The sequence below is a fragment of the Hyposmocoma kahamanoa genome, unplaced genomic scaffold (assembly GCF_003589595.1).
Source record: "Hyposmocoma kahamanoa isolate Upper Pololo Valley unplaced genomic scaffold, ASM358959v1 78, whole genome shotgun sequence".
Lineage (NCBI taxonomy): Eukaryota > Metazoa > Arthropoda > Insecta > Lepidoptera > Cosmopterigidae > Hyposmocoma > Hyposmocoma kahamanoa.
This window is the reverse complement of record NW_020653945.1, coordinates 13,363,097-13,379,057: the sequence shown is the minus strand read 5'-3', so window position 1 is coordinate 13,379,057 and position 15,961 is coordinate 13,363,097. Positions and strand designations below refer to the sequence as shown.

The 15,961-nt window shown below is 42.9% G+C and overlaps 1 protein-coding gene across 4 annotated transcripts in view; it reads left to right on the top strand.

Moving 5' to 3' along the window:
* The window catches only part of LOC113233276 (E3 ubiquitin-protein ligase TRIP12), a 47,918-nt gene that overhangs the window by 19,627 nt on the left and 12,330 nt on the right, over positions 1-15,961 (top strand). The window contains exons 2-17 of one of the 4 annotated variants that reach the window (XM_026468338.1): positions 542-821; positions 2,731-3,644; positions 3,923-4,033; positions 4,125-4,216; positions 4,346-4,444; positions 5,389-5,491; positions 5,585-5,661; positions 7,779-7,875; positions 8,526-8,759; positions 9,350-9,540; positions 9,736-9,924; positions 10,644-10,792; positions 11,088-11,223; positions 11,354-11,518; positions 11,867-12,041; positions 12,355-12,579. In XM_026468338.1, coding sequence (XP_026324123.1) covers positions 763-821; positions 2,731-3,644; positions 3,923-4,033; positions 4,125-4,216; positions 4,346-4,444; positions 5,389-5,491; positions 5,585-5,661; positions 7,779-7,875; positions 8,526-8,759; positions 9,350-9,540; positions 9,736-9,924; positions 10,644-10,792; positions 11,088-11,223; positions 11,354-11,518; positions 11,867-12,041; positions 12,355-12,579 — 3,016 coding nt within the window. In that variant the 5' untranslated portion in view covers positions 542-762. Of the gene's footprint in view, positions 1-541; positions 822-2,715; positions 3,645-3,922; positions 4,034-4,124; positions 4,217-4,345; positions 4,445-5,388; positions 5,492-5,584; positions 5,662-7,778; positions 7,876-8,525; positions 8,760-9,349; positions 9,541-9,735; positions 9,925-10,643; positions 10,793-11,087; positions 11,224-11,353; positions 11,519-11,866; positions 12,042-12,354; positions 12,580-15,961 lie in introns of all 4 variants that reach the window. The other 3 variants (XM_026468337.1, XM_026468335.1, XM_026468336.1) reach the window with 3 other exon arrangements.

Sequence of the window (15,961 nt, the reverse complement as noted above, 5' to 3'; positions counted from 1 at the left end):
AAAAAGTGCCATTGTGGACGGCCTTGCGGCTTGTACGGCTATTTGTCTTCATAAATAGAATAAAAAGAGGAGTTTATTTCATCCGGAATAGGAAAAGTAATTAATTAATATTTGATGGTTTTAACAACTCTATGTCGCTTCTTGGAGCTAAATTATGCGGAATACCTTTTTCCGACCTCTGGTGATACTGAACAAAATCAATAAAAACATGGACGGCTCTGGTAGGAAGCGAAAATTTTAGATGGCAACATTACTCTGTGTGACAGGCAGCCAGCTGTGTGGAATGGATTGAAAAATATCTCGAAGCGTAGCCGTCCTTGATGTGTCATCCATTTCAATTATTTTATTGAAACGTGGTCTCCTTTCCAGTAGAATTTACTGTAAATTTGTTTATTTATCGACAACGTGGTGTTTCGAGTATTTAATTTTAATTGAATTTGTCGTCTGCTTCGGTGGCAGGTAATGGTAGTAATTCTTTGTAAATGTTTATGTAACAAAGCATTGTTCAGATCGCTGACGGAGTGTTCTGTGTTTGTTCCAGATAGCTGTGCCGTGTGTCAGTGCGTGATAACCCGAGTGGCGAGTGCGTGGTGTGTGGTGATGACGCAGTGAGGAGTACAGGCACCTCTCGTTGGAGGTAGCGCCGTGGATGCGGAGGCAGCGGTGTAGCGCTGAGCCGGGCATGGTGCCGGGCAGGTAGCGCGCGCGGGCGGCCTGCGCAGGCCCCACACAAGCAGCCGCGTGTGTTCCCCAGCGACGTCTATGGCCGAGCAACACAACTCACCGTCGGCGCACTCTGCACTATCGAGAGAGTCCAACGGGTAAGAATTATTTTCGCTCAGCTGACAGCCACTTCAATTTGATGTGTTTGATGTTGGGTCAGTAATTTTGACTAGACAAGGACTTATTGATACTTAAAATTTGATAGTTTGAGGATTCCCTAATAATAACTAATAAAAGTAACTGCCTCCATGGCCGAACGGTTACCATACTGGACTGTCACACGGAGGTCCCTGGGTTCGATTCCCAGGCCGGGAGAAATATTTGTATGGCCTACCATTATTTCTCTTGTGAGTTTGGGTGTAATTTGTGGTTGTCTATGTGTGTGCTCATAGCACCCGCGACACAGGGTTTCCCTAGTGCGGGGCTATGTTGAGTGTGTGCATTATTATTATTATTTAATCTTTTTACCTTTAATTTCCTGTGCTCTAGGCAGAGATGTTGGTCAATGTACTGATTAACTAATTTATCTTTAATATGAATTTTGTTGCAAACTTCATGCAGTATCACTAATAATCAGTATACAATTTCACTTTTTTAAATTTTCTTTGTGTGCGGAACAAGCTTATTTTGGGGTATGCACTGTAGGGACATTTGTACTCACACAATGTGCACATATAGTATCATTTGTACCTTTTTACATATAAGTGGGTTGATCTGTTGAGACCAAAACTTACTCTGTGTTGACTTACATGGATAAAAATAATAATAATGCACACACTCCACATAGCCCCGCACTAGGGAAACCCAGTGTTACGACTGCATGGACATATACATAGACAATCACAAATTACACTTAAACTCATGAGAGAAATAAATGTAGCCCGTACAAATATTTCTCCTGGCCTGGAAATCGAGCCTAGGACCTCTGCGTTGTACTCGTTCAGCCACAGAGACCTAACAAATAATAAAATTGGTCCTAGGGCATTGCTATCTTTGATTTTGTTTTTCAACTCAGAGCATAGATAATTAGAATTGAAAGCAAAAACTATTCTGTTCTATTTATTGTAAGTCACAAAATGAAATAAAATAAAATGTTCTCATTATATTTAAACTGGGTAATCTAATATTTTGTTATTTCACAATGAATTAACAAAGTTAATTGTGAAAAACAGCAAGTCAGTCTATTTAAGGTATTATTTATTGCTAGTTAGTGTAAAATATGTGTAGCATTATAGCATAATGAAGAAATGTAAATAGTCAATAAGCTCACTCATAGTGTACCCAAAGCTGTGCATCTCATACATTCATGTATTCACATCATGTATAGGTTAGATTATATAGTGACAAAACATATGTGTTGAAAATGGTTTGCAATCCCTCTTGATCTCTGAAACCTCTACCCTGTTATTGAACTTGAGTCATGGCTTCATGATTCAGCAGTCAAGATATTTTTTGTTTGGTTTGTTACTTATTGCCATAATCACCTACTCTGGAAAGATTTTAGTAGAATTTTTTATTCATATCAAGTATATATTTGCATATGAATAAAAATCTCCTATTGAAGTATTGAAAATCTGATAACACAAGTTGCGTAACCTTGTGATGTAGTTTTATGTTGCATGTGTAACTTTTTACAAGGTTGCTTTAGTGCTGCACGTAAAGTTGACATAATGTATTTTTATAGCCATCATTATTATTTTATTTTCAACTAAGATGTTTTAGTTGTCAAAATTTCAAGTGTAATTTAGCCTACATATATAATTGATCTAACAGTGAATCATCTGTACCAATCAATGAAATAGATGATTTTTGTAAAGAAGATACAAGTTGTTCAATTTGTAGTAAATATAAATGTATTGTATATTGTCTAGATTAGATACAAGCTTTTAGAACATAATCCTTCTAATAGTATTGTATTGTACACTAAACTTGTTTATTAAGTAGTTTTTGTGGCCTATACACATATTAATGTGCATGTGTGTCACATGACAGGTCTTCTCCTAGCAGGGTGGTGGGCGGTCGGTGGTTGCGCCAGGTGCGTCGAGCAAGTCACAGCCGCCGGAGCAAGCGCCACGCGACGTCGCCGTTGTCGCGCTCCGCATCGCGCCACTCGCGCGGAGATCGCGACGCCGCGGCCGAGCCGCACGCGCGCCTCGAGCTGCGCCGGAGCTCACGCCTCGTCAGCGCACTGCCCCGATCGGACTACTCTCTTAGTGAGCGCTGGTCGTACGGAACCGACGTCTACGAGACGCGTTGTGAGCCGCTGCATCGTCCCGGCGACCACTCGTACTCGTACTCGCACGCTAAACGCGCCCGTACTTCCTCGCATGACAAGAAAAAACGCAAAGGCCATTCGGTTTCCCACACCACTGCTGACGAGTGCGTTGCCTATTGCACACGTTCACGGACTGCTCTTAGATCCAGTGAGAGTGTTTGTGAGCATATACCGAACAGTTTAAAAGCACATTCGCTGTCGAACTATTCCTTGAACGAGACCACGCCTTCGACGCAGTTGAATTCGACGGAAGGTGGCTTATTGCCGCTCGACGAGAGGGACTTTGCATATTCGCCGTTCAGCTCGTCGACAGTCACTGATCTCTTAGATTCGGATTACTCCACATACAGCCCCAGAGCTAGCAGAAAGAAAGGAAAGAAGAGAAAGCGTTCGGCGCATCGATCTCTATCAAGTAGGAAAAGCTACTTGATCAACTTTGAGGAGTGCAGAAAGAGACTTAAAATAGATCCACAGAGTAAAGACTTACCTGATACGAGTAAAGAAACCAGTGTAGAAGGCAGGGCTTCTAGGCAGGAGTTTGACAAAGCTGACGTAAGTGCATCACAATCGCCCTGCTCTTACCTGCTGCGAAACAGGTCACATCGCGACCTTGGTCCTCCCACCGCTACCGTCACTAGTGATACAGGTAATCAACTTGACCAATACATTACACTGATAAATGATAAGTGTCCAGTGCTATTGTTTTCATGCAAAATAAAACACTACTGCATTTAGTATTAGAGAAAATAATAGGTGATAGGTCCCAAGTATATTTCAAACTTTGCTCTATTAATGTTGTATATTTTAAGGTGTATTAACAACCTTTGAATACTTTAGTTTGTGCTCATGTTATCATTGCGTTATCAGTGTTATGAAGGGCAGTCATTCATCGTATATAATAAATGTGCGATAATTGTGTTGCAGCAAGTCCGTCAGCGACTGACGCGCTACTCGCTCAGACAGTCGCAGATCGTCGTAGTGTCAACGATACACGGGGTGGGACCGCTACTCCGCCGCCCTACAGGGACATTCTAGGTAAGTCATTAATCAATCACTGCTAATCACTAATCAATTAGTTAAGTAGCCTCCTAATTAAAGTCATTACAAGTTACGCCTTTATTCACAGAAGCCGGCTCATCGAAAACACATAGTTCGGGCAGTAAATTACTGATAGTACCGCGAGATCTTCCGTACTTACGTCAAACTAACGCCAGGAGGGTGAGTAGAAATAGTTGTTTCTTCACTTTACGCCGTTCTAAGTGTATTGACGTATTTTAAATCTATGTTACTTCTGTCGTAATGTTGGTATAAAATACATTCCGTGGTTACTGTGTTTCAATTATGCAGAGTATCGCTGCTGCAACGGGTGCGACTCTGGGTGCTTGCCTGACGAGGGGAGCTAACAGTTCTCAGCGACAGAGGCAGGACACCTCTTCAAAAAGACAGGTATAACTAAATCGGCTTGTAGTCTCATCTAACAGTCATATTATACAATATTACATTTTTTATTACAGTTTTGTTACAGTGTAATAGCAAAGAAAATACCTTGTTTGCGATAATTTTAAATCAAATTATTTTTGGGCGTTTTTAAATTAATACTGTAATGTTTTCAAGATATTTAAAAGAGCAGCTTAATAATAACACTGAACTAGCATGTACAGGAAATTGGGATCAATAACAACTAATCATAGATAGAATTGTTAATAACAAAAAAAAAAGCCATTGTAATGTATCACATACAATAAACATGGGCATCACACACGGTTAAGATACAAAACGTTACTTATCTATAAAAATTTGTGCAATTTAATATTGGATTAGCTAGACAGATTGACAAATGACTGTCCATTGAATTTTGTAACAACAAATGTTGCGAAAAATACTCGATACATACATCTGCGAAAATTTTACCATATCTCGAAATTTTGTACAAATTTGATTGGTTACCCACTCAGTACTAAGTTGCGCCTTAACGCTCTTCGTCCGTTATTGTCCTATCTTGTCTTGTGATTTTTACGCTAATTTTTTCACTGTTAAAAGTGATGTATTGTATAATTCCCTGCTGATTCAGACGGGCTAAGTCAGTTGAGGTCTTCAAAATTTTAGTAAAAATTCGTTATCTGGTATTTAAATATTAAATTTTTGATAAATATTGACCATTAATTTTTAATTAAATTAATGGTCTATATTTATCAAAAATTTTTTTTTTTTTTATAACAGGTTTTACACAATGACTATTGACACATATTATGATGACCTTTTATTTATTATCATTTAAGTTTATTCTGCTTTCTGAGGTTGTCTGGACGACTGGCTGTTGTAGTTTGCGTTTTGTTTGTTCTTGTGAATTTTATTGTATTGAAAAATACCATCTCAACAACAATTCGCAGGTATCTGGTGAAGGCGCGGGCAGCAGTGCTGCGGGCGGGCGGCGAGCGCGGGCTCGCGATATGCCACAGCCGCAGCCGGCCTCCACGCGTCGAGATAAACGTGGTATACAAACGCACATGCACACCTGTATTTCATACCCCATTGTTTTTTTTCTGTTTTCTGGAATTCGTTTCTGAACTATGTCTATTTAATTAGCAGGGAAAAGCAGTCTGGGTTCGTGTGCCAGCACTGGTGGTGCGTCCAGCCGGTCCCACCCCCAGCCGTTAACCACGGTAAAAATACCTTAGTCTATTATATTTATAGACACTTTTTTATTGAGCAAAGCTGTTGTTTTGTTTAACGAATTTTTGTCCTCTAACCCGGAAGGTCATCTGTTGTCATGCGAACGTCAACCTGGACATCAGTCTGTACGAGATTAGGATGGCTCTGACACGGCTAAAAAACAACAAGGCACCGGGTGAAGACGGAATTACATCCGAGCTTCTGAAAGCGGGTGAAATACCGGTAGTAAGAGTCCTTCAGAGGCACTTTAATTCAGTCTTGCTCGAACATACTACGCCAGAAGCGTGGTGATACTCTTCTTCAAAAAGGGCGATTACACCCTATTGAAGAATTACAGGCCCATCTCGCTTCTAAGCCACGTTTATAAGCTGTTTTCACGAGTCATCTCGAATTGTGTCGCGCGCAGATTCGATGGACTTCCAGCCCCCCGAACAAGCCGGTTTCCGAAAGGGCTTCAGTACCATAGACCACATGCACACACTGCGACAGGTTATACAGAAGACCGAGGAGTATAACCTGCCATTATGCTTAGCGTTTGTGGGCTATGAGAAAGTCTTTGATCCGATCGAGATTTGGGCAATGCTACAGTCTCTACAACGGTGCCATATTGTCTATCGATATATCGAAGTGTTAAAGTGTTTGTACAGAAAGGCCACTATGTCAGTTCGACTCCAGGACTCTGGTCCTGTGGTTGGATAGGTCTTGTGCCAGTGCACAAGACCTATCCAACCACCAGGAGTGAGACAGGGAGACGTCATTTCTCCGAAACTGTTCACCAATGCATTGGAAGATGCCTTCAAGTTACTGAACTGGAAAGGACTCGACATCAACATCAATGGCGAGTACATCACTCACCTTCGATTTGCAGACGATATCGTGGTCATGGCAGAAAAGTTGGAAGAGCTTGGCACCATGCTCAGTGACCTCAATAGAGTTTCCAAGCAGGTGGGTCTAAAAATGAACATGGACAAGACTAAATTTACGTCGAATGTCCATGTCATACCCACCCCTATAACAGTGGGAACCTCTACTCTCGAAGTTTTTGACGAGTATGTCTACGTCGGACAAACTGTTCAATTAGACAGGGCCAACTTCGAGAAAGAGGTCAATCATCGAATACGGCTCGGTTGGGCAGCTTTCGGGAAGCTCCGGGACGTCTTCTCGTCCGCAATACCGCAGTTCTTGAAGACAAAAGTCTTCGAGCAGCGTGTGTTGCCAGCGATGACCTACGGCTCTGAAACGTAATCACTTAAAAATTATGGATCTCATAAAAAAGCTCAAAGTCACTCAACGAGCTATAGAGCGAGCAATGCTCGGCAATTCTCTACGTGATCGAATCAGAAATGAGGAGGTCCGTAGAAGAACGAAAGTCGCCGACATAGCTCGAAGTATTAGCAAGTTGAAGCGGCAGTGGGCAGGGCACATAGCTCGTAGAATTGGTGGCCGTTGAGGCAGAAAGGTTCTTGAATGGAGACCACGAACCGGACGGCGTTCAGTGGGACGGCCCCCTACGAGATGGACGGATGACCTGGTAAGGGCGGCGGGTAAGCGATAGATGCACGTCGCGTTCGATCCGCCAGTCTGAAAATCTTTGAGGGAGGCCTAAGTTCAGCAGTGGACGTCTTCCCGCTGACATGATGATGATGAACCCAGAAGGTCAAATTACATTAAAAACCATGTTTTTAAAGGAAATAAAACTATTTCATCAAACCCTTGGTCACTTGGTACCTGTAAAAATCCTTCGATTCCCTGTAAAAACAAGATTCGAAAAAATAATTTTTCTGTCTGTCTTTCGATACATTCACTCTGCCATATATGATAAAGATCATAAACGCCGTAATCGACTTTTTAGCGAAATTGAGCTTTAACATATCAGGAAACAGCAAAATGAGATCTACAACCTCTTATAAGTGGTTTTTTCATATTTTATTACTTTCAGTTTTATTGTTAAACAAAAATCGTTATATTTAAATGTTAAAAAAAATTTCTGATGCCAATATCTCGAAAGTTACCAAAATGCAAATACGTTGTTTGTAATAAGGAGAGCCGTCACTGTCGTCAATTTAGTTTTTATTTGTCGTTATCTAAATGTAAGTTTTTTGTATAGGGTGCCGTGGCATCTACGTCTTCCACACCGCCGGCGACGGCTTCGGCAGCTTCAATGCCTGACAATGCGTCTAACGATGCTAAGTCCAAAAACAAAGGTAAAATTTTGCGGTTGCGCGAATTTACGCACTTGGAGAGCTAGATGAGTTTGGATTTCGAGTCCCGGTTTGACAATTTCAGAAACGAACTTTTTTTAATTTGTTATGGGTAGCTTCATCGTCTCTGGTACTCATAATATAGGGAGTTCCCTAGTTTCTAACCATGAAATTAGTGTGGTTGTGTCTTGTACATTATAATAATAATAATACTGAAATCCAATTGTTCTGTTTGTCAACGGGTTAATTCTAGCTCATACTGCAGAAAGCGATACTGCTTAGTACGGCAAGTCTCATTCGCGGGTTCTTAAACTTGATCTCTTGACCCTAGACGACTGTGCCATTGTCGGGTAATACCGCGTGTCTCATTTTCTATACAATATTATTATCGTTTAGGTCACGAGATAGGCGAGAGTCTAAACTGGATAACAATTATAATAATAATGTGCATGTAATGTAAGTGACTGTTTAGAGGAAATTAAATCGAACCTTGTATAAACCTTCTCAAAGTTCTTAAATATCACGTAATTAAAGTAAATGAAGATGTCAACCAAACCGTAATCTCAGATACCCTGTTTGGACCGATCTCTGTTCAAAAGTCATGTGATGACTGATTGTTGTCCAAGTTGTTAATTATTGTTTTCTTCTCGTAGCATCGTCCTCGGCGGAGGAATGCAGCGGCGTTGGCGGGGGTGGGAGTCTGGGCTCCGGTCCGGCGGCGGGCGCTAGCGGTGGTGCCGGGGCCACCGAAGAGTCCTCCTCTGAAGAGGGCGAAGTAGGCCGTCTGCAGGCGCTGCTGGAAGCGCGTGGATTACCACCGCATCTGCTTGGGGCTCTAGGGCCCCGGATGCAGCATCTGCTGCATAGGACTGTTGCGGCTAATTCAGGTACAAACTTAATTAGTAATGTTTTTTTCGTATCAACTTCTATAATGCGTATCATTACTAGGAGAGAAATAAGAGCTCTATAAGAATAGATGAAGTATTAATAATTATATTCTCTAAAAACATAATGTTCCAGGACTGTAGGCATATCATTATGCAAGTTGCAGAAACTGAAATTAGTCTAATAAAGATTGGTTTACAGGTATGAGGAAAATTTCCTGACGAAATCCGGGGCAATAATTCATGAACATTAAATTTTTATTGAATTGATATTCAATTATTTTTTGTGAAATTTCTCCACTAGTTTGTTTAATTGTATTAATACGACGAAATAATTTCATAGATTTCTTATAGATGGCGCTACAGCTAAAAAGAACAAGCGCATAGAAAAATTCGTTAGGTCCGCTGGTTCTTTTCGTGGCTTAGTTGGCATAGCGTTTGGCACGGTTTGCTAGAAGACGTCGGTTCGAATCTGGCCGCATCGAAGGAATTTTTCCTGTGTTCGATCTTTGTATTAATAATTATTACATACTAACAGTTGAAATAGCTGGTAGCAATAGCCAGCAACAATTTGAATATCGTGTATTTTATAGCTGCATCTAAAGCAGCCCAGCTTCTCGCGGGGCTGCAAGCGACCGGCGACGAGGGCCAGCAGCTGCAAGCTGTAATTGAGATGTGCCAACTGTTGGTAATGGGCAACGAGGACACACTCGCCGGCTTCCCCGTACGTCAGGTCGTGCCCGCACTTGTTAACCTGCTCGCTGCGGAGCACAACTTCGACATGGTGAGCTAATATTCGGAACTTAATATTCACAGAAATAAATGTATGACACTTTGAATAAAAAATCGACAATAAATTTTAGGATTCACGTATCTTACAAGACCTTTTTTATTAAATATATATATTTTGTTTACAACCAATATAATCAGACTAGGAATATTACATATTTCAAAATATAATATTAAATTTTTAATACAGATGAACCATGCTTGTCGTGCTCTAACGTACATGTTGGAAGCACTCCCGCGCAGCAGCGGCGCTGTGGCGCTGGCAGTACCTGCGTTCTTGGACAAACTGCAAGCAATCACTTGCATGGACGTAGCCGAGCAGAGTCTCACTGCGCTTGACATGCTCTCGCGCAGACACTCCAAGTCTATTTTGCAGGCAGTTAGTATTCAACTCTATCTTCTCTTATAGAACTCTTAGAACATCCTTAGTGCAGTAAAACTCCTGGTGAAAGAGTTTAGTTCAGGGAGGTACTGCCACCTTTCCTATTTTTGCCGCTAAGCAGTAATATGAACATTATTCCGGTCAAGTTTTGAAAGGTAAAGGTGCTGGTGAAATTACAGGCACATTGGACTTGTGAACTTATATCTTAGGGTGATGAGCGCAGTGACAGTGCCCCTCACATCTTTGCGATTTAAAACTCTGAGTAGCACTGCTAATGCTATGAATAAGCGTGCCGCATACTCAACAGACGCTAGACTTGTTCGTCCCGTCACTTGGTATGATGAAAAAAGGCAGATGAAATTTGTCTGTCTACATATGACTGGAGATGTACCAACGTGTATGACGATATTTGTCACAAAATTCGTAACATGTGATAATCTCAGTTCATAGTACTAAAAAAAAAACCGACCTCAAAAGTCATTCATCCCCCAGTTGGCCACACTTAGAGGTGGAATATTTTCTTCAAATTTAAATGGGACTACTTCTGAGGTACCCTCTTTCCAATAAAAAAGAATCATCAAAATCGGTTCACAGAGTTATTGCATAACATAAAAAACACACTCTAAATGAGAACCTCCTCCTTTTTTAAAGTCAGTTAAAAAGACAAACTGATAAGACGAAAAATGACGTATGTAATAATTCGATATTTCTTCCAGCGTGGTGTATCCGCGTGTCTGACGTATCTGGACTTTTTCTCAATAAATGCGCAGCGCGCCGCGCTTTCTATCACAGCTAACTGCTGCCAGAACTTGACACCTGACGAGTTCCATCTCGTCAGGGATTCTCTGCAACTACTTGCTAACAGGTATGGACTGCTTATCAAATATGTATATGAATACTCGTTTTTAACTTGTTGAGTGAAATATAAGTTACAAATGCACACTTTGACACTTAAACGATGTTACAAATCAATGAAAGTGTGTGCTCCATCGACCTCATCGTCTCTTTCCATCAAGCGAGATGGAAGCCAAGTCTTATTTTTTTTTAAATCCATGACTGAAAACAAAGCTATAGGTAAAAATAAGAAAACAGGTCACATTTGCTTGGGTGCATTTTACTGCTGACTCTAAATCTACACCAACATCATTATCGTATTCCAGATTGACGCAACAGGACAAAAAATCAGTAGAATGCGTCTGCCTGGCGTTCTCGCGACTGGTGGACAGCTTTCAGCACGACCCGGGTCGTCTCCAGGAGATAGCTACACCGGAGCTGCTTACTAACTTGCAGCAACTTGTAAGTACAATCTGTTTTTGGTTATGTTTCTGTAAGATTTCATGACTTTTATGCATGTTTGATATCGAAAAAACGTGTTATCAGTCCATACTTAAAACAATAATGTTATATTGCTCTATCGGTTGCGCAGTTGGTAGTCCAGCCGCCGCTTATCTCTGGCGGCACATTCATCACAGTGCTGCGTCTGCTATGGGTGATGTGCGCGGCATGCCCGCAGCTTGCGTTGGCGTTGCATCAGCGCTCCATTGCCGACACGCTGCTCTGTCTGCTCACCGGCTCCACTGTCCACCAGGAGGTATACATAGCTGTAACCTTATTTACTATGGTCTCTCTGTTTTGAAGATGGAGTAAAATGACATTTGCAGGGTTGTCAGTTTTCGTAAAATTTTAATTTAAAACAACTATCGAGTTAGATTAACGCGATTGTTACACATAGGAAATGAAACTATTTTTCCGGATTTCAATCGCGTATATATATTTACAGGTCCCATGGTCACTATTGACTCAGTCAAGTCAGATCCCATGGTCACGGCAGACTGAGTCAACCATGACCATGGGACCTGTAAAGGGCCCGAAGCGTCGGTTTGTTTGAAAAAACAAATATACGCGATACAAAATAACTAATCAATTGTTACTTCCACAGCAAGTAGAACTGATTCCACGCCTGCCACAAGAGCTGTACGAGATTACATGTCTAATTGGTGAGCTGATGCCGCGTCTGCCGACGGATGGCATTTTCGCCGTAGACGCCCATCTCGACCGGCCCTGGTCTGCTGCTACTGATCGCACGCCACACTGGCAGTGGCGCGATGACAGAGGTGACTTGTGCTTTTAAGATTAGTAGATAAATTACAAAACTGGAATCGCCGAAGAGAACGCTTAAATTAATTGCACAATAATAATATTTTATTTTATTCAAATATTTACAATACCACTTACATAACGGTATAAGAAATTACACACTTTAACAGTTAACTTTATAATAGTTTTTGAATAATAGAAATCTTTCAATAGAATATCTTTCAGCTTGAACAAATGGACACTGACTAAGAGTAACTTGTCGAGTAGGTTTCAAAATTGCGTAAAAGCTTACTGACCGATTTTTTCTTCACGTATTAATTAATTTTGCAGGTGTCTGGCGCTCGTACTCCTGGGCCGAGAGTCGCGCTCTGGAAGCAGGCGCAGCTGCAGGCGAGGAGGAAGTGTGCCTTACGACATTAGGGCGCTCCTACACAGTAGATTTGACTGCTATGCAGCAGTTAAACGACCACACAGGCACTGCACGTCCTGTACAACGCGTCGCGCCTGCGCCACATCCTACAGATCAATCTAGCTCTTCAAGTGCCGCTGCACCGGGTACGTAACTATTACTCGTATAACTTTTACCAAATGAGTATCGTTTAAATATTACATTATTACCCTTAATTTGTGCGACAAACAGTCTCTTTTACTTTTTTAAATCTTTTTGCCAACAAGTAATCGGTCTTATTTGAGACCATAAGCAGTATTTATATATTTTGGCATGCCCTTTCAACATTGGCTTGCCACTCAGCAAGTTGAATCGCCAATGTGTTTATGCTTCGATCTTCTCACCTGTAGTGATACACACAATACGGTAGCCAGTTTGCTAGTAACTAAACGCCTCTGAATTAGCTCCATAGTCTTTTTGCGATGAATATTAGCTGGACGTTCTTAGTCGACAGTGTTTGAGACGGTGTTTATGATTGAACACTCCGATTACATTATTGAAAGTTACTCACACAATTACATGGTTTCAAAGGAGATACAGAAGCGAAAAGGCTAGTGTTGCCAGCTATAATTAAATTATCAAAATTTGTGTTGTTTTTGAGTACTACTACCGCACTACTAACAGACAGTGAGAACGTACCTAACTTTCTAGACAAGATGCTTCGTTACCGCCCATGATATGTTTGGTGAGCCAATAATGATAATGTTGTAATAATGTGTTGTAAAATTTGGAAATTCTCTATAGTATAAACGGAATTAACTTCGGGGCACTACCTAAAATACTCAGACCAGAACCAATTTACAAAAGATCGTTTACTAAATTGGGTCCTACCGGAAATCGGACCCAAAACTACATTGCAAAACGTTGGGCCACCGAGGTCATCTGAGTAAAATAATAATTTAAGGTGGAGTTCACGAACATTCGAGGACTCCACAGTAACATCCACGCCGTCCATCAACATCTTGAGACGGCTCGACCAGAAATGCTGTTCCTTACGGAGACGCAAATACTCTGCCTGGCTGACAGCAGCTACTTGAATTACCCTGGCTATATGCTTGAAGAGTCCTTCAAAGCGAAAGCTGGGGTCTGCTTGTTTGTCCGGGCAGATGTTTGCTGTCGCCGTCTGCGTCATTTGGAGGACCCCTCCTTCTCCATCCTTGGGGTACATGTTGACCTGGGCAGTCATTGCCGTGTCTACATGTGCCTCTACAGATCCCACCACGGCGACATGGAGACAACTCGTCTCATGGACCACCTTACTCGGGCGGCAGATGACGCGCAGGCGCAGTTTCCTACAGCGGAGTTGGTGTTTTTGGGGGACTTCAATGCTCACCACGAGTCGTGGTTAAGTTCCTCTAAAACTGACCATGCTGGAAGAACTGCCCACACATTCGCTCTCACACACGATTTAACCCAACTGGTGAATCAGCCCACCCGGATTCCAGATAGGGTTGGTGACGCGCCCTCTTTGTTGGACCTTCTGCTGACGTCTCGCCCGGCTGGATATCGGGTGGTGGTCCAAGCCCCTCTGGGCACTTCGGATCACTGCTTGATATCCACTAAAGTGGCAACGTTACTGCCACCACCACCTACTGTGGCTAAACGCCGCATTTGGCATTATGCGTCGGCAGATTGGGACGGTATGCGGGACTATTTTGCATCCGTTCCCTGGCGGCAGCGCTGTTTTAGTGAGGTGGATCCAACAGCTAGCGCGACTGCCGTTGCTGATGAGATCTTAATCGGGATGGAATACTACATCCCGCATTCGGATCTCGTCAGTAAAGGGAGGCGCAACCGCTGGTTCAACCGCGAGTGTGCTGTGGCTGTTGAGAACAAACAGACTGCATACCGCGCTTGGATCAGGGGTCTAGCTTCAGACGATCCCAATACGAACTCACTTAAAACAGCCTACAATAATGCCACCAGGTCTTGCAAAAGAGCGTACATCAGAGCGGATGCTCAGCGCGTCGCACGAGTTGGCCAAGAACTCTTGACGCATCCCACAGGTAGTCGTAGCTACTGGCGTCTGGCCAGAGCCGTTGCGTCGAACTTCTGCCAGCCCTCGCTGCCACCGCTGAGATATTCTGACGGCAATCTAGCCCACAAGCCGCAAGATAAAGCCGACCTCGTGGCAAATCTGTTTGCGGCTAACTCCTGTCTCGACGACTGTAACGCACAGCCACCAACTCTACCTCACTGTGGCTACACGATGTCTGATATTCGTATCAGACAATGCGATGTGCGTACGCAGCTGCAGTCTCTCGACGTCCGGAAAGCTAGTGGTCCTGATGGTATCCCAGCGATTGTACTTAGGAATTGCGCAGCTGAGTTGACTCCCGTGCTAACGCGACTGTATCGTCTGTCGCTCTCTTCAGGTCGTGTGCCGGACTCTTGGAGAGAGGCTAATGTGCAACCAGTTCCCAAAAAAGGCGACCGATCAGACCCGCATAATTACCGTCCCATAGCCATTACTTCCATAATATGCAAGGTTTTAGAGCGGATCCTTAATAAACAACTGACCCAATACCTAGAAGATCACTCCATAATTAATGATCGGCAGTATGGGTTTCGTCCGAAACGATCAACGGGTGACCTTCTAGCGTACTTATCGCATATTTGGGGTGAGGCTATAGACAAACGTGGCGAATCGTTGGCTGTTACCCTCGATATAGCCAAAGCGTTCGATCGGGTCTGGCACAAAGCTCTTCTCTCCAAGCTCCCGGCGTACGGTTTGCCAGCCCAGTTATGCAGCTGGATTGCCGATTTCCTTCGTGAGCGGAGAATTCGCGTCGTTTCTGACGGCAGCATTTCGAGGTTCGTGAATGTGAACGCCGGCGTACCGCAGGGATCCGTCCTATCTCCCACGCTTTTCCTTCTGCATATCAATGATATGCTTCCACTTGGGAATATTCATTGTTATGCAGATGATAGCACTGTTCATGGGGGATATCATGGATTCCCCGCAGCTGGGCGCGCCGATACTGACAGAGAGCGATCTGATCTTGTCGTTGAGCTCAATAGGATATTGGACCTCATATCTGCATGGGGATCCAGTAATCTTGTTGAGTTCAACGCCAAGAAAACACAGGTTTGCGCGTTAACAACAAAATTGTCGCCGTTCCTTCCCATGCCTTCTCTGATGAGCACAGCACTTTCACCTCAGAGCAGTTTCACCTTGCTCGGTATGGAAATCTGCTGTGATTTGAATCCAAGGAGCTACATCGAATCTGTGATCAAAACAGCCTCACGGAAACTCGGAGTCCTGAACAAGGTGCGACGTTTTTTCACGCCGGACCAGTTATGCCTGCTGTACAAAACACAGGTCCGGTCTTGCGTTGAGTATTGTTCGCACTTGTGGGACGGCTCCGCCAAGTACCTACTCGATGCCTTGGATAAATTACAGCGTCGTGCTACTCGAATTATAGGCGACGAAGAGGTCTCATCACGCCTTGAACCTCTGCAACTGCGTAGAGATGTTGCATCGCTTAG